The sequence below is a fragment of the Balaenoptera physalus genome, assembly GCF_965194825.1.
Source record: "Balaenoptera physalus genome assembly, chromosome: 1".
In the NCBI taxonomy this organism is placed as follows: domain Eukaryota; kingdom Metazoa; phylum Chordata; class Mammalia; order Artiodactyla; family Balaenopteridae; genus Balaenoptera; species Balaenoptera physalus.
Genome location: NC_138882.1, coordinates 95334572 through 95361865, shown reverse-complemented (window position 1 = coordinate 95361865; position 27294 = coordinate 95334572). Strand labels below are relative to the sequence as shown.

Here is a 27294-nt window from a genome sequence, read left to right as displayed (position 1 = left end):
TTTTGTTTCTCCACAAGACAGTAATTTCCACTAGAGTTGAGATAATGTTTGTTCTTGCTATCATTGATCCCTAGCACCTGCAGAGTGCCTGAAAAATAGTAGGTATTCAATAAATATTGTGGAACGAATGAATGATGCCATCAGGTCCTCCCGATCAAGTTCCATTAGCTTGAATTTGAAAGCTCCTCAGTTTGATTCTGATGGTTAGGCAGACTTGAGGACCATTGCATTACATATACTAGAAGGTCCTGTTTAACATCCTGGACTGGGTCAGCAGATAGAAATATGACACAAGAAAAGCATGCTACCATTTATTAAGTGCTGTGTCCACCAACATTCTTACATGCTAGCTATAGAATAAAATTATGGTCGGTTTGAATGGAGAATCATTTATTTTAAGGATATTGTGTTGCCTAAAGATCCACTAGGAAGACTGGAAAATTAGGTTCACCGTTGTGCAACCAGGAACAATGTTCAAAATCATGCTGAAGAACTTGTGTAGTGAGAACATTACAACTACCATCTTTATCACTAGATGCTTCAGTTTGCTCTGCAGAGAGTTTTCAAATATCTCTACTGTAGTTGCTCCAGGAACTTTTCTTTCTTTCTTTCTTTCTTTTTCTTTCTTTCTTTCTCTCTCTTTCTTTCTGGCTGTGCGGGGTCTTTGTTGCTGCTCGCACGCTTTCTCTAGTTGCGGTGAGCGGGGGATACTCTTCGGGGCGGTGCGCGGGTTTCTCATTGAGGTGGCTTCTCTTGTTGCAGAGCACATGGGCTCTAGGCGCGCGGGCTTCAGTAGTTGTGGCACTCGGGCTCAGTAGTTGTGGCTCACGGGCTCTAGAGCACAGGCTCAGTAGTTGTGGCGCACGGGCTTAGTTGCTCTGCAGCATGTGGGATCTTCCCGGACCAGGGCTCGAACCCATGTCTCCTGCATTGGCAAGTGGATTCTTAACCACTGTGCCACCAGGGAAGTCTCTCATGTAATGTTTAATAAACGACGTCCTGATACTATCAAATCTGTAATCTTGAAATTCTGAAGATTAAATGATAATTATAATGATAATTGTTTCTTGAACAATTCCCTCTCCGACACTTCAGTTTCACCAGTCATAGATAACTAAAATTATATTAATTAACACTAAAACAACAATTTATGTTGTCTCTTCCTTCTAATGCTTTTACTTTCTGTCACATTTATTCTTTCTAGGCTGAAAAAGATAGATTAGTTGTTCACTCTAATTTTTAGTGTTTAACTTCAGTTTGATAAAATACTTAAATGAGGGTAGCCAAGTGAAAAATGAGGTTGCTAAAGGTTAATGTTTTAATGCTTTTAATAACTATTAGCACCACTTCTGCATCTTGTCAAAATGATACAAATTCATTCTGGCAGGACTCAGAAGAGCTGCTAACAAAGAATTACTTGATTTAGTTAAAAAAACAAGGAAGAGCAACTATCCTCCTCCATAGATAATTTAAAAAATACCCATTCTAACTCTGGCATTAATATAAAAGGAGGTGCCAAGTATTCATAAACACTGCATAAAAAATGTGACTAATATTTTATCCTAACAATTAGAGCCTGAGCTGATCTGTCAATGCCCCATTAAATAAAACAGTCTGATAAGGCCCCCCCCCAAAAAAGGCCTGCACAAATCATGTGCATTTCTGTAACATTATGCCAAACATGATATTGATTATGGAAAAGGGGAAGTAGAATGAAAAGAAGTTTTAGAAGATTTAATTCTATATTTTAAGGTGCATTTACACAAAATATCTGACAGTCTAAAACCAATGGTTAAATTTCCAGGTAAAGCGTGTCAGTATCGTAAAATGGTGACTCTCAAATTCTCTCTGATATTATTCAGCTTTTTAATTCATATAAAGGAGATTCACCTGGCTATTTAAACCAGGTGACTTTTTTTTTTTTCTCAAAATAAGAACCCTTAACAGGTGGTCCTATACCTTTGCCACTTTGGAGAAAAAATAATACTTTTCCCCTGCAGATTTTCACTAGTATTATGGGAAAATATTGAGCAGTATTATTTTACAAATTCTCTAGATAGGAAAGTTGTAACTAGAATACTTTAGAAAAATTTCCCACCCTTGAAATTGAGATTGTTATAAGATTTAATTTTTCATTGGTTATTTTATTAAAATGATATTTTAAAATGTATAATATTCTGCAAAAGCTGAGTGAAGACATTTAATAAATTATTATTTAATGTTAATTAGAAGCCATATATTTTTGGAGCTGTTTCTTCATAAACCAGTGCTAATCAATAAGATTTTAAAAATATACTAAGTATAAATTATAAATAGATAGAAATGTTCCTGCCATTATCTACAGTTTCTGTATTCTGAAAGGTCTGTACTACATTAATATACTAGAAACAAAATAAAAATGCAGAAGAAAATATTTTAGAGAAAGTATCAGCTTTGGGTTCAACAAGCATTTACTGATTATCTCTTATGTGCAAGTGACTGTATTAAGCACTGGGGAAATAAAAATAAACATGGTCTCTGCTTATAAGGTATACATGATTAATTCATTAGGATAAATATGAATAAAAACAATTATAGCCCAGGGAGATAAAGCACTAATAGATTCATAAACAAAGTGTCAACTGCTAGTGCTCAGTTTTCCTCCCACAAAATGAGCATAAATAAATCTTGAATTCAAAACAGGAGGTATAAGATAATGAAGTCCTTAATAGAGTATTTTGACTTTCTTGAATGCCAGAGCCGTTACTTTATTACATCTTTACTTTCCCTCCCTGGATAGTTAGCTCGGCTGGTTAGCATAGCAGCCATTCATTCTTCATGCATTTATTCGTTTATTCAATCAAGAAATATTTATTGAGCATTTATTATGAGCCAAGCCCTGTGATGGGCACTGGGAACACAATAGTGAAGAAGATAGCCACAGACCAATAGTCTAACAGAATAGTAATGAAAAAAGATCATTGACTGAATCACCCTAAGAACCTTTCCTGCTCTATAGCTACAGATTGACCCCCTTAGTCAGAAAAGTGAACTAGAAAAGAAGCTCAAAGAACATGCTCAATTGATGATCAGCCAATAGCATCATTTATATATATAAAGCTTGCATCTCATCATTATCCCTTATATTTTGAAGTAGCATTCTAGTTTTTTGCCTTATTTTTCTAACATTCTCAACTACAAAATATGAAGACTTGAGGAGAAATGATTACAAGAGTGGAGCATATTTAACTATAAATCACTTAAAACTTTGTGGCATTCTCATTAAATTCCAGTAGAACAGTCTTGGAATTGAATATTTAAATCTAATTTTGTTTTTGGATACACAAACTGATAATTTTGCTTGTGCAATCTAATAAGCATATCATAAACTAAGAAATATGTTTTAAACTGTCTCCCACGCTCTTTTTTACTCAATCAACTGAAAACTAAGTAGACTAGAAAATGATGTCTCTAAAGGTGGTTTGATTAAATAGGAATCTGATTTTTATAGCTTATAGACATAAATAAGCAGCTGAAAACTGCTTTTCATATCAGTGAAAAGTATTGTTAAAATAATTACTCTTGTATAAAAGAATTCAGATAACTTTGCCAAGAGAAATGCTGTAGGTCTTCAAGATTCTTTCATAATAAATGGAAAACAACAACAAAATAACTTGGAACACTCCTATAATTAGTTGCAGTAGCTTTTAAAGAGATGTTACTTTACCCAGACCCTATTCTTTGTTTAAATTTTGTTTGACAAGCATTTTTATAAATGATTAGAGGAGGTGGTTTCTGTTTCATTAATGAAGCTGATAATGGTTAAATACTAAAGTGGGGTAAACAGTTCAAAACCAGATCAAGAATGAAAAGCCAATTATGTAGAAATGATCCAGCTGTACTAAATATGATTTCCTTTTACTATTAAAAACCTCAAAAATGTTTTGAAGCACTTGAGGAAAAAAAACCAACCAAACCACCTACCTTGTAACTTTATTTCTTACTGTTTTGTTTAGAATTGAAAGCCACATCTAGTTTAGTTTTCAAATCCAGTGAAACAGCTCCAAAAACACAAAATGGAATTTACTTGATCTTACCATGAAATGAAAATCAGTGCAACTTTAAGAGACAACCTTTCTGTTTGCTTAATATGAACCTCAACTATAGAGCCAGGCCTTTCTTGTTATTAAACAAGGTGAGGTGTGGTTCATGTGAGGTGAGGTTCATGTAACATAAAATTAACCATTTTAAAGTGAACATTCCAGTTGTATTTAGTACATTCAGTGCTGTGCAGCTACCACCTCTATCTAGTTCCAAATCATTTTCCTCACCCCAAAAGGAAAGCCCATGGCCATTGAACTATTACTTCCGATTCACCCCACCCCCAGCTGCTGGCAACTACCAATGTGTGTTCTGTCTCTACGGATTTACCTATTCTGGATATTTCATACAAACGGAAACATACAATATGTGACCTTTTGTGTTTACTTTCATTCACTTAATAATGTTTTTGAGGTTCATCTATGTTGTAGCATATATCAGTATTTCATTTCTTTTTATGGCTTAATATTTCATTGCACGTTTATTTTTAATTATTTATTAATTTGTTTGTTTGTTTGTTTATTTTGTGCACCAGGCAGCATGCGGAACTTCCCCAACCAGGGATGGAACCCGTGCCCCCTGCAGTGGAAGTGCAGAGTCTTGACTACTGGACCACCAGGGAAGTCCTCATTGCGTGTTTACACCACAATTTATTTATCCTTTCAACTACTGGTGGACATTTACATTGTTTACATTTTTGGCTCAAATGAATAGTGATGATGTGAACATGTATTTATTTGAGTATTTGTTTTCAATTCTTTTGGTTATGTACTTAGGAGTAGAATTACTTGGTCATGTAGTAATGCTATGTTTAACTTTTTGAGGAATCACCAAATGATTTTCCACAACACTGAATCATTTTACATTCCCATCAGCAATGTAGGAGGGTTCTGGTTTCTCCACCTGCTTGCCAACACTTATTTTCTGTTTTTTAAAAAAATCATTATAGCTACCCTAGGGGTTGTGATGAGGTACCTCATTATGGTTTTGATTTGCATTTCCATGGTGATTAATGAAGTTCAGTATCCTTTCATGTGTTTCTTGGCCATTTGTACATCTTCTTTGGGGAAATGTCTAATCAAGTCCTTTGCCCATTTTTTAGCTGAATTTTTTCTTTTTGTTATTGATTTGTAAGAGTTGTTTATATACTCTGGATACTAGACCATTATCAGATATACGATTTGCAAATGTTTTCTACTATTCCATAGATTTTCTTTTCACCTTCTTGGTAATTTTCTTTGATGCACAAAAATCTTTAATTCTGGTGAAGTCCAATTTATCTATATTTCTTTTGTTATGCATATTTTTGGTGTCATGTCTAAGAAACCATTTTTAAATCCAAGATCATGACAATTTACTCCTATGTTTTCTTGTAAGAGTTTTATGGTTTAGCTCTTGATATTTAGGTCATGGGCCCATTCTGAGTTAATTTTTTGATATGGTGTGAGGTAGGGGTCCAACTTCATACTTTTGCAGGTGGATATTGAGATGTCCCAGCACTATTTGTTGAAGAGACTATTCTATCACCATTGAATGGTATTGGCACCCTGTCAAAAATCATAGATGTATGGCTTAAAGACTGGCTTTTAAATTCCTTCAAAACCAAGTGGACATTTCCATCTTACCACAGTGATTCTTAAAAATTTGATTCCAGACTAATGGGAGTGTGAGGATTTTCCAGGTGTTAGATATTCTGGACTCCAGGTTTAGTCCTTATAGTAGGATGTGGTAGTGAAGAATTCTATAGTGGAAAGAGCATTCACTCTAGGCTGCCTAGTGTTTGATCACACCTCTGCCTTTACTTGTCATTGACCTCAGGCAAATAATATTATCTGCTTTTATAGGACAATGTCTAGAAGTTCCTTAGTTGAATTAATCATTTTGGTGCTCATCATTGGTATGTTGCCAAAAAAATGCAGTTATGCTTCTGAGCATTGTTCTTTTACTGCTATGACAACTGGTGGGGAAGGGGGTCCACTGGATCTTTTCTCCATGATAAAGGGTCTTGTACAAGAAAGAAGTTTGGTGTTTACTTTTTGATTGTACATGCTGTTCCCGCCATATACCTTCTACTTAGTGGTGTGGACTCATACTAACTTATGAAAGCCAATTGTGTGTATCTCTTTCTAACTCTGCGTTCATGGTGACATCACGTTGAGAGCTTAAAATTGGCCATGCTAGGAGTATATACACCAGGGAAATTACTGAATGCTACAAATCAAGTTTGTTTGTTTTTTTTCCAGTGAGCTGGCTCACTAGCTCATTGCTGCTTCCACTCCTGCCTTGCCTTATTAATTTTTAATAACTCTTCAAGACTCAGGTTAAGTGAAATCTCACTCCAGAAGTCTTCACTTGCTTCCTCAGGTCAAGTGTACCTCCTCTCTTCTTTCATAGAAACTAGTGCATAGTTTTATTGCCTTTTCAAGGACTTTTGTGAGAATCAAATTCTACACCAGGATTCAATCCTAGAAGCAGAACCAGGGATTTTAAGGGATTTATTACAGGGAATAAGTTGATGCAATTGTGGAGGCTGGCTAGGCGAGTCTAAAGTCCAGGTGATCAGGAAAGGAAGATCACAAGCAGGCTAGAACCTATGGGCATGAGTGTTTTGGAGTCTTCCTTTTCATTCTCTTTCCTTTCTGCCTCATTAGTCTCGCCTCTCCTCACAATGATCATTCTCATCATCTTACAAACATAGCCTACTACTTCATGTTAAAAACAACAACGACAATAAAATAAAACAAAAATTATCCCTGGACCTTATAACCCAATCTAGATACCATCCTACTTCTCTGCTCCTCTTCGCAGCTAAACTTCTGGCCAAATGAATAGAAAATGTTTCTATTCATTGCATTTTGCTACCTCGCCTCCCATTAGCTCTTCAGTCCCCTGTAAACTGGTTTCAGTGTCACCACACCATTAAAGCTGTGGTTGTCGAGGTCATCATGGCAGGCACTTTTGATTGCTTAAACCATCCATCCTCAACCCCTCTTTCTTTTGCCCATTTTCACTGTAGAGGCTAGAAAACTTAAATTCTCACCTTCCCGGAGTTTCCCTTGCAGTTCAGGATGGCTGTGTTACATAGTTCTGACTAATGAGATGCAAAATAATTCCGAGGGAAGGGAAAGTTTTTCTACTCTTGATAAAGGGGCATATGTTGCTGGCACCACACCTTTGCTTTCTTTTCCCCCTGTCTTGTACATGAGTCCAGAACAATGAGAACAACCCACTTTCCAGCCATGAGAGACAGTCCAAGGCAATCACAAAGCAGCAAGCTCTGAGAATTGGCTCCCTAATGCCTTTAGCTGCTTACATCCAGGCTTTTTGTTGTGTGGGAAAAATAGCAGATTCCTATTTGGGGTTTAAATGGATCTTTTGTTTCTTGACTCTGAAATCAGTTCTAATTAATTCAATCATCAATTACTTTCATGCTGCTAAATTCAGTGGAAAAATTTTTTTCTTTATCTTATTTAGCTTCTCTCAGTAGCATTCTATACTATAGAATACCTTCTCCATGAAACACATATCTCCCTTTATTTCTTTGATGCCTCTTTCTTGGTTTCTCTCTTACCTTTTTAGCTACTCAATCTATTTTGTGAGTTCACTTTTCCCAAAGCAATACTTAAATATTGGAGTTCCTCAAGGTTGTGTCCAAATACTTTTTTTCTTCCTAGGTGATCTTATATAGTTCAACAGCTTTAAATGCTATCAATATCTTGACAACTTCCAGATTACTACCTCCAGCACTGACTTCTCTAAATTCCAGCCTCATGTATCTAATTCTTTGCTTGACATTCTAGATACTTCACAAACATTTTAATCTCACCATGTCCAAAGTTGAACTATCGCTTTCCGTTAAAAATCCATGTCTCTTCCGCTCTTACACATCCTAGCAAACTGTAATATAATTTGTCAACCAGAAACATGGGAGTAATCCATTATTCCTTATTCTCCATCATCCCTAATGTGGCAGGTACTCTGGGTTGGCTCACTTAGCACCCATTGCAATAAACTTCTCCCTGCTTTTCTCTACTTCAGAGACTGGAAAATAAAATATTCATTTCCTAGCCTCCCTTGCAGCTGAGTGGCCAGTGACATAGTTTTAATCAAGGAGATATAGATGGATGTTTCTGGAAGCGCTTAACTTTCTGAATAAAGTCTCACTAAAGGAAAAGTTTTGCAATTCTACCTTTCTTACTGGAACTCATCTGTGGTACCTAGAAGTACAACATCCATTTGTGACCATATGGTTCCAAGTCATATGTTGATGAAGAAGGAGCAAAGAATAGAAGGATCTTGAGACATTGATGACATCAGTAGAACTGCTAACACTCAGACTTATTTTTGTATGGGGGAACAAAACCTCTACTTAAGTCATTGTAGTAGGGTTTTCTGCTATTTGTAGCCAAATGCAATTTCTGACTAACCGTCCAATCCATTAGCAAGTCCTACAGATTATACAGCAAAATATATCTTGACTCTGCCCTCTTATCTCCTAGTCCATATCACTACCATCATCTTAGTCTAGGCTACCATCATCTCTCACCTGGGGTACTGTGATAGTCACCTTACTGGTTACCTCATTTATTTTCTTGCTCTCCTCCCATGTACCATCAAAATTATATGAAAATAAAATTCACTCATACAGTAGTTTAGTTAGAAATAGAGAATTACCTCCACTTGATAAAGAGCATCTATAAAAATCTTAGCTAACATCACACTTAATGATGAAAAACTGAATGCTTTCTCCCTAAGATTGGAACAAAGGTAAGGATGTCTGCTTTCACCACTCTTATTGAACATAGTACTGGAAGTTCTAGACATTTTAATAAGTGAAGAAAAAGAAATAAAAGGCATACAGATGGGAATGGAAGAAATAAAACTATTTCTACTTGCAGATGACATGACTGTCTACACAGAAAGTTCCAAGGAATAGAAAAATCACTTTAGAGCTAATAAGTAAGTTCAGCAAGGTTGCAAGATACAAGATCAACAGAAAAATGCAATTATATGTCTATAAACCAGCAATGAAGTAACTAAAATGAAAAACAATACCATTTAAAATCACTCCAAAGAAAATGAAGTACTTAGGTATTTACTTAGCAAAACATGTACAGAATTTGTATGCTGAAATTTATGATGAAAGAAATCAAAGACCACCTAAATAAATGAAGAAATATACCATGCTCATGAGTTGGAAGGCTTAACATAGTAAAGATGTCAATTCTCTTCAAACTGATCAATAAGTTTAATACAATTCTTATAAAAATCCCAACAATTTTTTTTGGTAGAAATAGACAAGCTTATTTTGAAATTTATATGAAAAAGCACAGGTCCTAGAATAACTAAGACAATCTTGACAAAGAAGGATAAAGTGGGAAGATCCCTCCACTAAACGTTAAGTCTTTCTAGTTAGCTACAGCAGTCAAAACGGTGTGGTATGGTAGTTGTGGAGAGATAGATGCATAAATCAATTGACAGAATAGAGAACCCCAAAATATACCCACACAGGTATGCCCAACTGAATTTTGACAAGGTGCAAAAGCAATTCAACAGAGGAAGGATCACTTTTTCAACAAACAGTGCTGGAGCAATTGAACATCCATAAACAAAAACAAAACAAAACAAAACCTTAACTTAAACTTCACATCTTATAAAAATATTAACTAACAATGAATCCTAGAGTTAAATGTAAACCTTAAAATATGAAACTTTTAGAAAACTATATAGAAGAAAATCTTTGGGATCTAGAGCTAGGTGAAGAGTTCTTAGACTTAACAGTATAAGTACAATCTGTAAAAGGATAAATTGATAAATTATCCTTCATCAAAATTAAAAACTTTTGCTCTGCAAAACTGGACAGCTACATGTAAAAGAATGAAATTAGACCACTTCCTAACACCACACACAAAAATAAACTCAAAATGGTTAAAGGCCTAAATGTAAAGCCAGACACTATAAAATTTTTAGAGGAAAACATAGGAGGAACACTCTTTGACATAAATCACAAGATCCTTTTTGACCCACCTCTTAGAGAAATGGAAATAAAAACAAAAATAAATAAATGGGACCTAATGAAACATAAAAGCTTTTGCACAGCAAAGGAAACCATAAACACGATGAAAAGACAACACTCAGAATGGCAGAAAATATTTGCAAATGAAGCAACTGACAAAGGATTAATCTCCAAAATATACAAGCAGCTCATGCAGCTCAATATCAAAAAAACAAACAACCCAATCCAAAAATGGGCAGAAGACCTAAATAGACATTTCTCCAAAGAAGATATACAGATTGCCAACAAACACATGAAAGGATGCTCAACATCACTAATCATTAGAGAAATGCAAATCAAAACTACAATGAGGTATAACCTCACACTAATCAGAATGGCCATCATCAAAAATCTACAAACAACAAATGCTGGAGAGGGTGTGGAGAAAAGGGAACCCTCTTGCACTGTTGATGGGAATGTAAATTGATACAGCCACTATGGAGCACAGTATGGAGGTTCCTTAAAAAACTAAAAATAGAACTACCATACGACCCAGCAATCCCACTACTGGGCATATACCCTGAGAAAACCATAATTCAAAAAGAGTCATGTACCACAGTGTTCATTGCAGCAATATTTACAATAGCCAGGACATGGAAGCAACCCAAGTGTCCATTGACAGATGAATGGATAAAGAAGATGTGGCACATATATGCAATGGAATATTACTCAGCCATAAAAAGAAACGAAATGGAGTTATTTGTAGTGAGATGGATGGACCTAGAGTCTGTCACACAGAGTGAAATAAGTCAGAAAGAGAAAAACAAATACCGTATGCTAACACATATATATGGAATCTAAAAAAAAAAAAAAAAAAAAAGGTTCTGAGGAACCTAGGGACAGGACAGGAATAAAGACACAGACTTAGAGAATGGACTTGAGGATGTGGGGAGGGGGAAGGGTAAGCTGGAACGAAGTGAGAGAGTGGAGTGTCATGGACATATATACACTGACAAATGTAAAATAGATAGCTAGTGGGAAGCAGCCACATAGCACAGGGAGATCATCTCGGTGCTTTGCGATCACCTAGAGGGGTGGAATAGGGAGGGTGGGAGAGAGACGCAAGAGGGAGGGGATATGGGGATATATGTATATGTATAGCTGATTCACTTTGTTATACAGCAGAAACTAACACAACAATGTAAATCAATTATACTCCAATAAAGATGTTAAATAAACAAAACAAAACAAAACAAAAAAAAGGCCAAAAAAACTTTTGCTCTGCAAAAGACCCTGTAAAGAGGATGCAAAGACACACTACAGATTAGGAGAAATGTTTGCAAACCACATATGCAACAAAAGACTAGTATCTAAAATATATAAACAACCCTCAAAACTCAACAATTAGAAGATAAATAATTCAATTAGAAAATGGGGAAAAGACACGAACAGACATTTCCCCAAAGAGGATATACAGATGGCAAAAAAAAAATGTGAGAAGATGTTCAGGGGACTTCCCTGGTGGTCCAGTGGTAAAGAATCCGCCTTCCAATGCAAGGGACGCAGGTTCGATCCCTGGTTGGGAAACTAAGATCCCACATGCCGTGGGGCAAGTAAGCCCACGTGCCGCAACTACTGAGCTTGCGTGCCTCAACGAGAGAGCCCGCATGCCGCAAACTACAGAGCCCACGTGCCACGACTACAGAGAAGACCGAGTGCTGCAACTAGAGAGAAACCTGAGCGCTGCAACGAAGAGACCACGTGCCGTAACGAAAAGATCCTGCATGCCTCAACAAAGATCCCGTGTGCCACAACTAAGACCCAACGCAGCCAAAAAAAAAAAAAAAGGAAAATAAATAAATAAATATTTAAAAAAAGATGTTCAGTATGATTAGCCACGAGGGAAACACGAATGAAAACCACAAGATATCACTACACATCTATCAGAAAGGCTAAAATTAAAAATAGTGACAATATAAAATTCTGGAAGAGATGGAGAGAAATTGATTCACTCATACATTGCTAGTAGAAATATAAAATTATACAGTTATTTGGGAAAAGTTTGGCAGTTTCTGATAAAATACACAATTATCATAAAACTAGAAATTATACTTTTGGGCATTTACTCCAGAGAAATGAAAACTTATGTTCACACATAAATCTGTACGTGAGTGTTCATAGCAACTTTATTTGCAATAGCAGAAAATGGAATTAACCCATGTGCCCTTCCAAGGGTATTTAATACTTAAACTGTGGTCCGCCCATAACCATAGACTACTACTCAGCAATGAAAATGAGTGGTTTGTTGATATACACAACAACTTGGATTAACCTCCAGGGAATTATGCTGAGGAAAAACAGCCAATCGTAAAAGTTTACACAATGTATGATCAATTGTATAACATTTTGAAAAGGCAAATTTTTAGAAATGGAGGACAAATTAGTGGTTGCCAGAGGTTAGGAATGGGGAGAGGGAAGAAGGAGGTGAGTGTGGTTAAAACAGGGTGACATGAGGGATTCTGATATGGGAACTATTCAGTATCTTGACTCTGTGATGGCTACATGAACCTACAGGTGATAAAGTTGTACAGAATTTAATTCACATACATAAATAAACAGAGGTAAAATTGGGGAACTCTGAATAAGGTGGTTTTTATCAATGTCCATATACTGGTTGTGATATTGTACCACAATTTTGCAAAATGTTACCATTGGGGGAAACTAGATTAAGCACATGATCTCTCTGTATTATTTCTTAAAACTGCAAGTTAATCTACAATGATCTCAATCAGAATGTCAATTAAAAAAAATAACAAAATAAAGCAAAACAAAAAATATACTTCAGATTATGTGTCTTTTCTGCTTAAAATCCTTTAATGATTTCCTGTTATACCCAGAATAAAATTCAGACCTCTCTAAGGCTCTTACAATCTGGTTTTATTTTCTCTCCAGTCTCATCTTGTTCTATTCCTGTCTTCTGTCACCATTCACCACACTGACCTTCTTTTGGTGTTACACAAGCCAACACAGAACGGTGTGCTGTTCCTTCTAAAACGTTCATCCCTCAGCTCTTCCTGTGGCTGGCTTTTCGTCATCCTTTAGGTCTTGTTTTGGATGTCACTTTCTCATAGAGCCTTCCCTAATGATGCTCCTAATTATACAGCAAACAAGTGGGTTAGATTTGTAACTCTTTAGATTATTTGTTACTGATAATGTAATGATAATATTTATTTTAAATGACATGTATCTATAAATATAGGCCACCTGTGTATTGAGTGACAGTATAAAAAGAATAAATTTCAAGAAATTTCCTCATTTATGCATATTAAGGGATATCAGTGAACCATGTGATTACAAGTAGAATGCTCGGTTGACAGTAGCCTGTGTAAAATTTGAAAAATATAAATCTGCTTTCCTTATTTTAAAATATCAAGATATATTTGCACATATCTTTAAGTACCTTGGAATGAGCACTATGCTAATGCCACAGTAAGTCTAGAGTATTATTATAAACCGGGGAAGTACATGTAAAAATTTGTAGCTGGAAAGTTCTGGATGAATCTGTTTTTTTTTTTTGGCTGCGGCCACACAGCTTGCAGGATCTTAGTTCCCGACCAGGGATTGAACCCGGTTCACCACAGTGAAAGCGTCAAGTTCTAACCACTAGACCACCAGGGAATTCCCAAATCATTTTTTGTAAAACTAAACAAGGAAGCTGATTGCCAATGAATTGTAATATCTCAGATATAATTGGGATGGGATTGAGGGTATGCGTGGTCAGGATGATATGAATAAGTGAAAAGTTTGAATCATTGAGCATTCGAAATTGTATTTTTTAAATACAGAAGCTAATAATTCTGCTTATAAACAGAGGTTAAAATTGGGAATTACCTAAGCAATAAAATTGTATACATTATCCCTGATGTTTGAATACTAATAGTGAAAGGATTAAAGTTCTTTAAAAAATATGTTCTCTTAAGAAACAAATGTTCTGGATAAATATTTAGAAGTTAAGCATTGCTTTTAAAAAATATCAAGTACTATATGTTTGTTTTGCTATTTTTCTTTCTTTCTTTTCTTTTCTTTTTTTTTTTTTTACTTATTCTATCATTTATTGAGGAAAAAGTTTTACATATTAGGGTGAAGCAGTAGAAATTGACATAGAACCTCATCATTTCCAGGCTCATGTAGTTGTTTTGCTATTTTTCAATGTAAGGTTGCTAGTAGAGAGTACCTCTTTTAAGACATAATCTGGAGCCTATTTTTGGAATATTTTAGAATCAACACAAATGAATTATAATGGCATGACTGTTATTCTTTGGTTAACCAATTAAAATTCACAGATACAGAGCCTCTTATTTTAAAAAGTAAACAAAACTCCATGTGACATGCCTTGCAGATTTTATCATGAATTCTGCTCTGTAGTAGATGAAGACCCTTGAAGAATTCATCATCAGTATTATAGTTTGAAGTCAGAAACTGGAGGTGGACAAGATCAGATACCAGGAAAGGTAGAGGTGCATACTGAGGCTATGCCATGTTTACATGCAAGTGGAACTGGGCAGGACTGAGACAAGAGTATAGAGTCAGATTAAAAAAGTCAGTCATCAGGTCAGAGATGGTGTGACCAGGAGAATGGAGTTTAGTGGTAGAAAACACATTTGTAAACTTGCCTCTGTAGAAATGCCTTAAAGGAATAAGACTCTGAACCTGGTATCTAACAGACTTTATTTATGTGACATTAAAAAAATCATAATGAAATTATATATCCTGTTCAACTGCTTGGATTTTCATTGAGTTTCATCTCTGCTACTAACTAGCTGTGAGAACTTGAACAAGGAGTAGTATCTATTTGTGTTGCAGTTTTTCTTAGCCAAAAACATGAGAGAGTTGGATTAGATGATTTGTACACATCTAACATTGCAGTAATCTATGAATTATTATTACACATTACTAATTGGTTTAACAAATTCCCTTTTTTATAGGTAATGAAAAGGTAAACTTCAAATTGAATTGTTATAGCACCTGTATTAGTGGAGTTTGAATTTAATGAAGGGTTTTTTTCCTTCCTGTATATATTACTCAGTAGTTTGTAGAGACCCAATTTTTTGTAATCAGAATGGAAGAATGTCAAATTCAATCATGAAAACAAAGTATGTATTAAATAAACAATAAGGAACTCTGGGAGAGTGTGACCTCAAGGTCCCAAAGGCTTCTATCCCTGATGATCTGGTTATTATTTGATTTATGTCAGCTTGTAACTGCCCTTGCTTTGACCCGAGAGGATTGTGTGGGAAGTTTGTCTCTGAGATAGAGCTGAAGCATTGCTCTGCAGAGTGTCTAGAGCGTAAACGTATGCAGAGTGCCCTTATTTCCACTCCTTGATAAATAGGGAAAAGGCTCAGTTGCTCCAGATGGAAAGTTAAAGTCATTGCTAAATCTATCTATACTCATTCTGTGAAGAAAAGGACAATCTCTAGTAATATCATTGAACTGTGAGTATTTTGTTCTCTCTAAAATAAGAAAAATGTATTTTATACTGTCTAAATTAAATATGAATGCTAATTTTGTTGACAACTCACTTCATTATTAAACTGTAAGATATTAATAAATTAGAGGGTATTTTTTGAGATCTTTAGTTTCCACTAACATTAACTTAATTTTTGCAAGGTAAGACAATTGTTGTTACTATGATAGTCAAGCTATAAAAAGCATTTTCCCCTTGAAAATAAGAAATTTCATTAAGTAGATTACACAATAATTTGATTCTTTCCTAAAGACTGACAAGATAATTTTAGACTATGGTTGGACTTGACATTTGATGTGATAAGTCACTTCACAGTAATGTTTATTGTTATATTTTAAAAATTAAACTTGTTTTTAAATCAAGAACTTATTGATAAAATATTTTATTTTTTGAAGCAATAGGTTATATGTAAATTCAAACCACTTGAAATAAATTCTGATAAAGATATATTCAGGGAATTATACTTTTGTTGAAAATTTTATGATGATATAATTATGAAAATTATGTCAGATTGTGGAAATAAACACACAAATATTTCTATACTTCTGAAGTATATAAAATATTACTTTCATAGTCATGAATTTTCTAAATATTTAATCTATTTTCTTTCTGTCTTATACTGTGAAAATTACTTAACATATTAATTAAATACTTTTTTCATATAAAACTATGTATGGATTATATGATTAGATTTATATGAAATGTCTAGAATAAGCATATCCATAAAAACAGAAAGTTACTTAGTGGTTGTCAGGGATTGGGGGGAGGATGGAATGAGGTGCCATGCTTACAGGTATGGGGTGATCATTTTGGGGTGATGAAAATGCTCTGGAATTAGATGATGGTAATAGCTTCACACTCTGAATATTCTAAAAACCACTGAACTGTACAGTGAATTTAATAGAATGAATATGATGTTATGTAAATTACATCTTGATAAAGCTGTATAATAAAAATATGAGAAGACTTCACAGTATAAAAATCCTCCCTGTATTCAAAAGTTAAAGGACAGATACTTATGGAGGAATCAAGAAGCCTTAATTTGTTTTATTATTCAAATATATTCTTTTCATTTATCCTGGTTCCAATAAGCTCAGAGAATTCTGGCTCAGAGAAGCACTACCATAAAAAACCTTTTTATAATTATGTGTCATATAGCACTATCACTCATTTTTTAGTAGATGCGACTAGGAAAACTAAAATGTTTTTTTTGCGAAACAATGTACTTTTCAATTATGTCAATTATGTCAATAAGCAATGCATTATTTATGATTCAAATGACATATATTACAGGAGTAAAAATATGAAAACTGTAAAATTCTTTAACATATAGATATAGTTCTCAGTAATCAATATGTTTTTCCTGTTAAGGTTTTAGACATGAAGATTTACTAAGAACAATTTATGGTTAAAGCAGAGGAGATGCAAATTCATTTGTGCGATTACTCATCTTTTCAGTAAAATATCTATCACAATCTGTGAAAAATATGGTTTTTGATAAAGTTATATTTGTTAAAGAAAAAAATAGACTTTACGCAGGCCAAATTGATCCTCTTGATAAAATCTCCTCTCTTAACTAAGTTATTTTCTCTTTAAATAAATATTTACTAGGAAGGTAATGAAACAGAATCATTCCAAGCCCACTGTAATTTTTCTCTTTACTTTAATAGGATAGGAAGTTTTTGATTACATACCTCTCTCTATGTTATTAATAATTTGTTTTTAAACTAATTTTATAAGCATATTATTTCTGAAAGTTTTGTTTTACCATGCATATGTATTATAATACTTCTATTAGACATTTAGAAGTCTGAAGAAAAATTTAATTAGTGAACATTTTATGTAGAAAATAATGCAACTATTACTATAAGCATATAAAAGAGAAAAATAGTTCATATTTTAAAAGGCATATTTTAATCAATGGCCTATTTATGTTTATGTCCCATATATGCCCTGGATTATAACTACAAGCATACCTCATTTTACTGCACTTTGCTTTGTTGCGCTTTGCAGATACTGGGTTTTTTACCACTTGAAGTTTTGTGGCGACCCTGCACTGAGCAAGTCTATTGGCACCATTTTTTCCAACAGCAGTTAGCTCACTTTGTGTCTCTGTGTCACATTTTGGTAATTCTCTTAATATTTCAAACTTTTTCATTATTATTATATTTGTTATGGTGATCTGTGATCATTGATTTCTGATGTTACCATTGTAATTGTTTTGGGGCACCATGAACTCACACCCATATAAAGTGAACTTAATCGATAAATGCTGCGTGTTCTGACTGCTCCACTAACTGCCTGGTTCCTGTCTGCCCACTTCTCCTTAGGCCTCCCTAGTCTCTGAGGCCCAACTATATTGAAATTAGGCCACTGAATAACCCTACAATGACCTCTGAGTGTTCAAGTGAAAGGAAGAGTCTCATGTCTCTCACTTTAAATCAAAAGCTAGAAATGATTATGCATAGTGAGGAAGGCATGTTAAAAGCTGTGATAGGTCAAAAGCTAGGCCTCTTGTGCCAAACAGTTAGCCAAGCTGTGAGTGCAAAGGAAAAGTTCTTGAAGGAAATTAAAGGTGATTCCCCAGTGAACACACAAACGATAAGAAAGTGGAACAGCCCTATTGCTGATATGGAGAAAGTTTTAGTGGTCTGGATGGAAGATCAAACCAGCCACAACATTCCTTCAAGCCAAAGCCTAATCCAGAGCAAGGCCCTAACTCTCTTCAATTCTATGAAGGCTGAGATTGATGAGGAAGCTTCAGGAGAAAAGTTTGAAGCTAGCAGAGGTGGGTTAATGATGTTTAAGGAAAGAAGCCATTTCCATAACGTAAAAGTGCAAGGTGAAGCAGCAAGTGCTGATGAAGAAGCTGCAGCAAGTTATCCAGAAGACGTACCTAAGTAATGAATGAAGGTGGCTACACTAAACAACAGATGTAGATGAAATAACCTTACATTGGAAGAAAATGCCATCTAGGACTTCCATAGCTAGAGAGGAGAAGTCAATGCCTGGCTTCAAAGCTTCAAAGGAAAGACTGACTCTCCTGTTTTTTAGGGGCTAATACAGCTGGTGACTGGAAGTTGTAGCCAATGTTCAGTTAACTATTCCGAAAATCCTAGGGCCCTAAAGAATTATGCTAAATCTACTCTGCCTGTGCTCTATAAATGGAAAAACAAAGTCTGGATGACAGCACATCTCTTTACAACATGGTCTACTGAATATTTTAAGTCCACTGTTGAAATGTACTGCTCAGAAAAAAAGATTCTTTTTAAAATATTACCGCTCATTGACAATGCACCTGGTCACCCAAGAGTTCTAATGGAGATGTATAGTAAGTTTAATGTTGTTTTTATGCCTGCTAACACAACAGCCATTCTACAGCCCATGCCTTTTGACTTTCAAGTCTTATTATTTAAGAAATATATTTTGTAAGGCTATAGCTGCCGCAGCTAGTGATTCCTCTGATGTAACTGGACCAAGTAACTTGAAAATCTTCTGGTAAGGATTTACCATTTTAGATGCCATTAAGAACATTCAGGGACTTCCCTAGCGGTCCAGTGGTTAAAACTCCACGCTTCCACTGCAGGGGGCACAGGTTCGATCCCTACTTGGGGAACAAAGATCCCACATGCTATGCATTGAGGCCAAAAACAAAACAAAACAAAAACACACACACACCTTAAAAAAAAAAAGAACATTCGTGATTCATAGGAAGAGGTAAAAATATCAACATTAACAGGAGTTTGGAAGAAGTTGATCCCAACCCTTATAGATGACTTTGAGGGGTTCAAGACTTCAGTGGAGGAAGTAACTGCAGTTGTGGTGGAAATAGCAAGAGAATTAGAATTAGAAGTCAAGCATGAATGTGACTGAATTGCTACAATCTTATGATAGAACGTGAATGGACGAGGAGTTGCCTCTTATGGATGAGAAAAGAAAGTGGTTTCTTGAGATGGAATCTACCCCTGGTGAAGATGCTATGAGGGTTGTTGAAACGACAACAAAGGATTTAAAATATTAAATAAACTTAGTTGATAAAACACAGGCAGGGTTTGAAAGACTGATTTCAATTTTGAAAGAAGTTCTACTGTGGGTAAACTGCTATGAAACAGCAGTGCATGCTACAGAGAAATTGTTCATGAAAGGAAGAGTCGATTGATGAGGGAAACTTCATAGTTATTTTAAGAAATTGCCACAGCCATCCCAGTCTTCAGCAGCCACCACCCTGATCAGTCAGCAGGCGGCAACACTGAGGCAAGACCCTCCACCAGCAAAAAGATTATGACTTGCTAAAGGCTCAGATAATGATTACTTTTTTTAGCAATAAAGTATTTTTAACAAGGTATTTTTTTTAAAGACATAATGCTATTGCACACTTAGTAGACTACAGGATAAAATAAACATAACTTTTAATATGCACTGGGAAATAAAAAAATGTATGTGACTTGCTTTATTGTGATATTTGCTTAATTTTGGTGGTCTGGAACCAAGCCCGCAGTATTTCTGAGGTATGCCTGTAGTCCATAAACTGATAAAGACATTTCTGCTTTAGACAATATTTTGGGGCATTTATTTATCAGTATTGGAAGGACTTGGTTTGAGAACATTGTTATTTATGATATGAACCCTGACAGCAACATTGTTGTAAGATACTTCTGTGTGTATTTGCCAGGATATTACCAGTTTTGTTTTAATGTGCTACCTCTAATTTATTCTATATTATTTCTTAAAAGAAATCTTGCTCAGCAAAAATATGGAGTACCAAATACTTTTTAATTTTCAGATATTTATTTAATATTATATGAAGCCTAATGCTAAAAGCAGGAATTTTAAAGGAAGGGTGAGTAACAACTTCAAGTTTTCACATTCATTTGGAATTTTCTAAAATCAAATGGAGACTCAAAAGAGAAGTTTGGAAAGAACTAAACAGGATTATTGCTAAAGAGGATGACACAAATTAAACCGATAGCACTTAGAATTCTTTTCATATGGAGAGCTAATTAACCTGTTGTAATACTGATCCTATTGATTTTAGTCTTTACTTTTCAAGGAAAACTTCATTTTGAAAGTGCACTTATTTGGGGGCACCACTTTTGCTTCATCTGTTCCATTCAGCACTTCTTCTACATGACTGCTGCTATGCTGTCAGAGAGTGGGAGATTTAAGTACTTTTAAAGGAACCTAGAGCCTATTAAATAATACAGGAGACAAATTGCAGAGATATTACTATCTTAATCATCTTCACTAATGTAGAAACCTTTGCCATGAACCCATCACATGAGAAATAAATCTAAGTAAAAGATTTTTCAATATAATCTCAGAAGCTGTCTCAGAAGTTTGTCATATATATCTTTTGGTATGTTTTAAAACCCATTTTCTTCTTTTTTGGTTCTTTTAAAAGGTGAAAACAGTCTTTACCTTCAAATAGAGAGGATAAAGCTATAAAATATCATGGACTCTAGAGTGACCTTTATTTTCTTTTAATAATTTCCAATTTCTTTAACTGTGATTTCCTGTTTAAGTCTATTCAAAGATGCAGTATTCCTACCTAGGAAATAACAAAAATAGTTTTTTTTCCCATAAGGGATCATCTTAGATTTTGAATAATTTTCCCTCATAATAGCTTATGATTTTTAGTCTTTACTATTAAAAATAAAACACTTTTTCAGTAATCAAAAAACTATTTTCATTAGTCACATAGAACCAAAATTAATGTTTTAATACTTAGCATATCACAGTGCTATGAAAAATATTTACAAAGGACTTAGAAGATTAAATAAAGTGCTGTGAAAGCCATTCTTTTCCTACTCTTTAATCTCCTTCATGAAAAAGTGTATTTTTTCTTCCTAATTCATCTAAATTTAGAACACTGAGATCTAGCGAAACTATTAGAATAATGATTATAGGACTCAGTTATTAAGTCAAGAACTGTGCTGGATTTTAAACACATTAATTAAACTCTCCCAATAACTTGGCTAGGTGTGTTTCATTCTTTCTCTTCTACAAATGAGGAAACTAAGGTTCAGGGAGGTGTAAAAATGACCCATAAATAAGTGGTAAAGGCAGTGTATGAAGTCTAACTCCAAAGCTTGGTACCCTTTCAAGAGCCATAATGATTATTACCAAGATTTAAGTTATTTTAAAGAACTGAGCAATAAGAAATTGTCAAAATTAAATAATTTGGTATGTAGAGATATGAAAAATCAATATTCTTCCAGTTAAAGTATAAATATAAATGTCTTGTATAAAGTCTGCTAAATTCTTTATTTTTCAAAAACAGTATTATACTTTTATAAAATCATACTGATTTGATAATCATACTTTCAAAAAGTCTACAAAATTTTTGTTTCCTTCAGGTTCTATTTTAGCATCTACTAATGAAGAAGTGAAAATTGGACCAGAGAATGGCCAATACTTATGTCACTGCATCTGATGGGTATTGTCTTGCTGAACCAGTGCAGTACTACGGTGTGTAACAAAAAACTACAGTATAATAGTTAATAAAACTTTTTTTTTTGGTGGGAATTATGGTTAATCAGAGGTTTTTTAAAAAAGAAATTAACAAATGAACCAAAGACTTTCAATTACTCCCTACCAGAGAATATAATTACTTTAAAAAATCAGAAATACCAAAATGCTGTAAGCCAGAATCAAATGTAAAGAAGAAAAAGCACAGTAGTCTAAAATTGTATTCAATTTAAAAAAATAGAATTAGCATGCAAATTATAAGTTATTTTTAGGGGTTAGCTGAAGCTAGTTCACATGCAATTTAGAAAATGTAGTTCAGAGTATTCAATGTACTTGAAACTTTAATCTTAATATAAGATTTTTATCAAAGGGAAAGAAATAGAAAACAGAGTGCAAGAGACAATAGGATTTTTCTCCAAAAAGACCAAGATTATAATATGAATTGAATTTTAAATGCAGTTTTCTTTTATATTATACTTTGAACTCTGATTTCAATGCCAATGGAACATCAGCCAGTATTCTGCAGTCTTTTGATACTCAGCCAAGAAGGGCCCTCTTTAAATAAAAGTTACATTGTTTTTACTGATAACTTTTCTTCTTATATCAGGCTGTTATTGGTATTTATTCAACACTTTGCATTGGATTGGATGCTATAAGACTGCAAATAATTTATGTGATTTAATAGAAATTATACTGTTTACCAATCTTGGGGGTAGAATTTTGAGGGTAAGAGTAGGTCTAATCACCTTGTGATTCAGCACCAGGAAAAGTACAAATATTACTAGATACAGACATAGAGCAACTAAGTATTCCTGGGTCTCTTTGGAGCCAATTTTCTGGATTGATTTCAGTAATCCTCCTGAAAACAGAAAGTAAGTTGGTGTTTGGGAGCTTCTGATAATAACAATAAAGATACTCATTAAGTATCATTTTGTATTTTATACATGCTTTTGCATATCACATTTTATTTCATTCTTACAGTCACCCTCCGAGGTAGGTGAGTTTATCACCAGATAATTGAATTGCTAGACAATAAAACAGAAAAGAAACTAGTAATTTAAATCAGGTCTACAAATGGTGAAGGAGAGTGTTAAGGTATATTAAATGGGGAGTTTAAAGAATTTTTTTTTTTGCTTGCAATAACCAGATAACTGGTATAATTGTATTTTAGTTTGATTTTTTTTGGTGGGGGGGGGGTGGGATAATTTATTAATTCATCTCTTTACTGATCTGATTGCACTGAAAACAATTTCATTCACAACAAAGAAAATACAGAAACTGGGGAAAAGCTTTCATTTCAAACTCTGGGAAATATTCATTTCTACTTAAGGAAATAGACTGCATTGGTATGTAAGCCATTAACAATGCTTTCTCCCAGCTCCTGAGCAACCTCTGCATACTTCTGGGGTGGCAGCATTTATCATGCATTGCAATTCAGTTTACTGTCTGCCTCTCATGCCGGACAGCAAGTCCCTGGGATGTAGTGGACATCTTGAACTAACTCTGTTCTTTGAGTGTAAAACTCTTTGAAATTTGAAAAATAATTTGACTCTCACCATTTTTTTTTTTTTTTTGTGTGTGTGTGTTAAAAAAACCTAGATATTTTGCCAGAACAAATCAATTATCAGCTGTACGACATTGATTTTCAAGAATCACCTTATTGCCAGTATTCTACTGTCCAGTTTCCTCCAGCTCTACAGTCCCAATCTTTACAAAGTCATCTTAACACTTATAGCTTGGATCCACAGTTCAGTGGTGGAGAGTATGGAATTCTTTCCTGTGAATTAAATAAATCCACTTACGTGGTTGCCCACGATGCTGAAGATGGTTACCCTGGAATAAAGAGGTCCAGAATAACTCATTCTTCCATTCGTATTAAGGGACAGGAAGAACTCTGTGTAGTTTGTGGTGATAAAGCATCAGGATATCATTACAATGCACTTACTTGTGAAGGTTGCAAAGGTAAGGATAAAGTTAAAACTTTAATCCTAGTGTTCACTGAAGAGTCATGAAATTTTAAGCATGTAAGAGTACTCTCTTTAAAATGTGAAAAATAAAATCAAGGAGAGCCATTGATATGTTTAAAGGTGATCAATCTGTGGGATCAAAGATGTGAAAATGGAATTTAACGAAGTTTTGATTTGGTTTTCTTTTTAATTTTGATGAAGACTTTTACATTTAAATATAAAATTCAAAATATTTATGTGGCAGAAAGTTTCCATGTTCCTAGGTGAATCTGATGTTGGAATAAAAAATGTCTTTTAAAAAGATCTGAATGTTAACTATTACATCTCATATGGCTGGTATAATTCGTGAATTAGGAAGAAATTTCAATTAAATGACTTCTAAGATTCTATCTAAGTCTATTTGTTGGAAATGCTTCTTAAAAAATATTTATTTATTTTATTTTTTAATTTTTGGCTGTGTGGAGTCGTAGTTGTGGCACGAGGGATCTCCATTGTGGCATGCAGGACTTTTGTTGCGTTGCGCGAGCTATTTGTTGTGGTGCATGGGCTTCTCTCTAGTTGTGGCGTGCGGGTTTTCTCTCTCTAGTTGTGGTGCTTGGGCTCCAGAGCACGTGGACCCTGTAGTTCAAGGCACGCGGCCTCTCTAGTTGAGGCGGGCGGGCTTAGTTGCCCCGCGGCATGCGGGATCTTAGTTCCCCAACCAGGGATCGAACCCGCGTTCCCTGCATTGGAAGGTGGATTCTTTACCACTGGACCACCAGGGAAGTCCCAGGAACGCTTTTTTGAAAACATATGGGAGGTCTGCCACTGAAGATCATCATTGATATTGGCATTTTCGAAGAGTAAAATAGTCCTTGATGAAGTTTTGAGGTTTTGAAACACTTCTGCATTTTTTGAATTCACAAATGAAATATTGGAGCAGAACCTGGAAATGATTAGATCAATACAGCACTAGGTAAACGTGTCTAGAAGTTCAAGGTGAAGTCTTATTGTCAGAATCTCACACTCATGCCACACATAGAATAGCCAAACGAAGACTAAGGGAAAGGAGGTACCAGCTTTATGAGTAGGCTAGCTGGGCCAGTATTTGCTTACTCTTAAAATGCAGGGCCTTGCTGTTAAAACTAAGTTGAGGAATGAGGCATAGTTCTGAAACCTAAGCTGAGGTTTCTATTCCCTTTGCTGAATCTAAGTCATGAAACTCCCACTCTCAAGCACGTCTACAGAAAGAGTATGGCAGCCTTCTAATTGGGGTATTGACTAACTTTATCAACTTCACTTGGAATGGAATAAGAGGAAGATAGCAGGGATTATTGCATAGGAATGGGAAATGAAACAGGAAATGGGAAGAGACTGCTATGCATGGATTTAGGAAAATGTAGAATCTCCACACCTCTCCCCAGCATGCACGCACGCACACACACACACACACACAAAACGGCCCATTCAACGTCTTGGACTAAATAAATTAGCAATATGTTCTCATCTGGGGAAGTGCTAAAAAGGAAGAAGGACAGAGGAGTAAGTTTGGAAATTATCTCTTCCTTTATGAGTTGAGGTAGAAATGTGAGGCAAGAAAAAGAGAGGCTTTCCTTATAGTTTTATTTTACATGAGCACATATTCCTTCTAACCTTGAGAGATGTGTCATGGAATCGTGATATTCTGTAAAATATAGTTTTAAAATGCTTTTAGATGGTATATTATAACCATAGAAAATAGAGAGTTGTTTTAATGTGTTGGGGTTATTTAGTTTAATTTCCAAATAGATTATTGACAGGAACAACCATGGAATAAGATATATCAAATAGGAGAGGATTAAAACAATTATCCAGATAAATGTATATTAAACCAAACCTTCTTACTGAGGGAAAAAACATTTTATTGAAATAATTTAGTTAACTTGATTACTTTTACTATGAAGGTTAAAAACAAGTAGCTAAGAATACCTAATAGTAAAATTTTAAAAACTCTGCTTTGTTATTAGGGTTTTTTCGACGTAGCATCACCAAAAATGCAGTATATAGTTGCAAGAATGGTGGTCACTGTGAAATGGACATGTACATGCGTAGAAAATGTCAAGAGTGCAGACTAAAAAAGTGTAAGGCAGTAGGAATGTTGGAAGAATGTAAGTGCCATTGTGGTTTTTTTTTTTTTTAGGGGGATTTTAGTTTTTCTTACCTTACTAGGAACTTACGTTCTCCAAGTTATTTTGAACATATGTGAACATAACATATTTGTCTGGATTTAAGCTATTTCTCCAGCAACTGCTAAATTAGGATAGCCAGTTACCAATCCAGGTAATTATTTCCATAAAATCTGTTCTACACTATATTGCTCTAACTTTGGTAATAATCATATTTTCTTCTTAACTGGAAATCCTTGTATTTTTATATTACTTAACCTAAAGTTATATAATTCATCTACAAAAAGCAGAATTTTAAATTAGTGGTTTCCCTTCAATGTACCAATTAACATTCTGTTGCTTCCAAGATATAATTAATGTGGAAATTTCTCTAACATAAAAAGGCCTAAATTTATAATTTGGAGATGCAAAATTAATTTTTAATTTATGTCTAGGATGACTGTGTAGTTTTAAGTAGACAGGTAGTTGTGGAAGGAAAAGAAGTAAGTAATGTAGCAAATTTAACTGCTGTTGTACATGCTTACCAAAAAAGAAAGGTTCTTTGTGAAAAGGCAAGTTCATGATCACATACGTGTACAATGTAAGACAATTTTCATCAAATCCTATAATGTTATTTGTTGTACCCCAAATATTTTATGTGAATTTTGTAATATCACAGGTTTGCTCACAGAAATCCAGTGCAGATCAAAGAGACTTCGAAAGAATTTTAAGCAGAAGAATAATTTTTACTCTAACATCAAAGTGGAAGAGGAAGGGGTAAACAGCAAGCTTGTGTCACCTACCACTAGATCTGGAAAAGTGGCAAGACTCTCCTTAAAAAATTTCTTGTTTCTTTAATGTTGATGTCTTGTTTAATAGGTATGCATTATAGTTTTCCCTCTATATTTTCTTACAGATTCAGGAGAGCATGGAACTAACTCAAGAGGAACATCAGCTCATTAACAACATCGTGGCCGCTCATCAAAAATATGCAATTCCATTAGAAGAAACAGAAAAATTTGTATGTGTTCATTACTGGCAAGAAATAATTTGTAATTCATTATGTTAGAAAATAATAGCCTAATCAGAAAAGTTTAAAATTTAAACAGTTATTTGAAAGAAAAAAATTATTAA

General features: G+C 34.6%; 1 protein-coding gene across 2 annotated transcripts in view; it reads left to right on the top strand.

Annotated features, from left to right (window-relative positions):
* The first annotated feature begins 619 nt into the window (after positions 1-619).
* The window catches only part of LOC309659338 (bile acid receptor-like), a 31779-nt gene continuing 5104 nt past the window's right edge, over positions 620-27294 (top strand). For both annotated transcript variants that reach the window (XM_082459008.1, XM_082459007.1), the window contains exons 1-6: positions 620-15570; positions 21959-22070; positions 23670-24032; positions 26023-26163; positions 26840-26937; positions 27077-27181. In XM_082459008.1, the coding sequence (XP_082315134.1) occupies positions 22007-22070; positions 23670-24032; positions 26023-26163; positions 26840-26937; positions 27077-27181 (771 nt within the window). In that variant the 5' untranslated portion in view covers positions 620-15570; positions 21959-22006. The remainder of the gene's footprint in view (positions 15571-21958; positions 22071-23669; positions 24033-26022; positions 26164-26839; positions 26938-27076; positions 27182-27294) is intronic.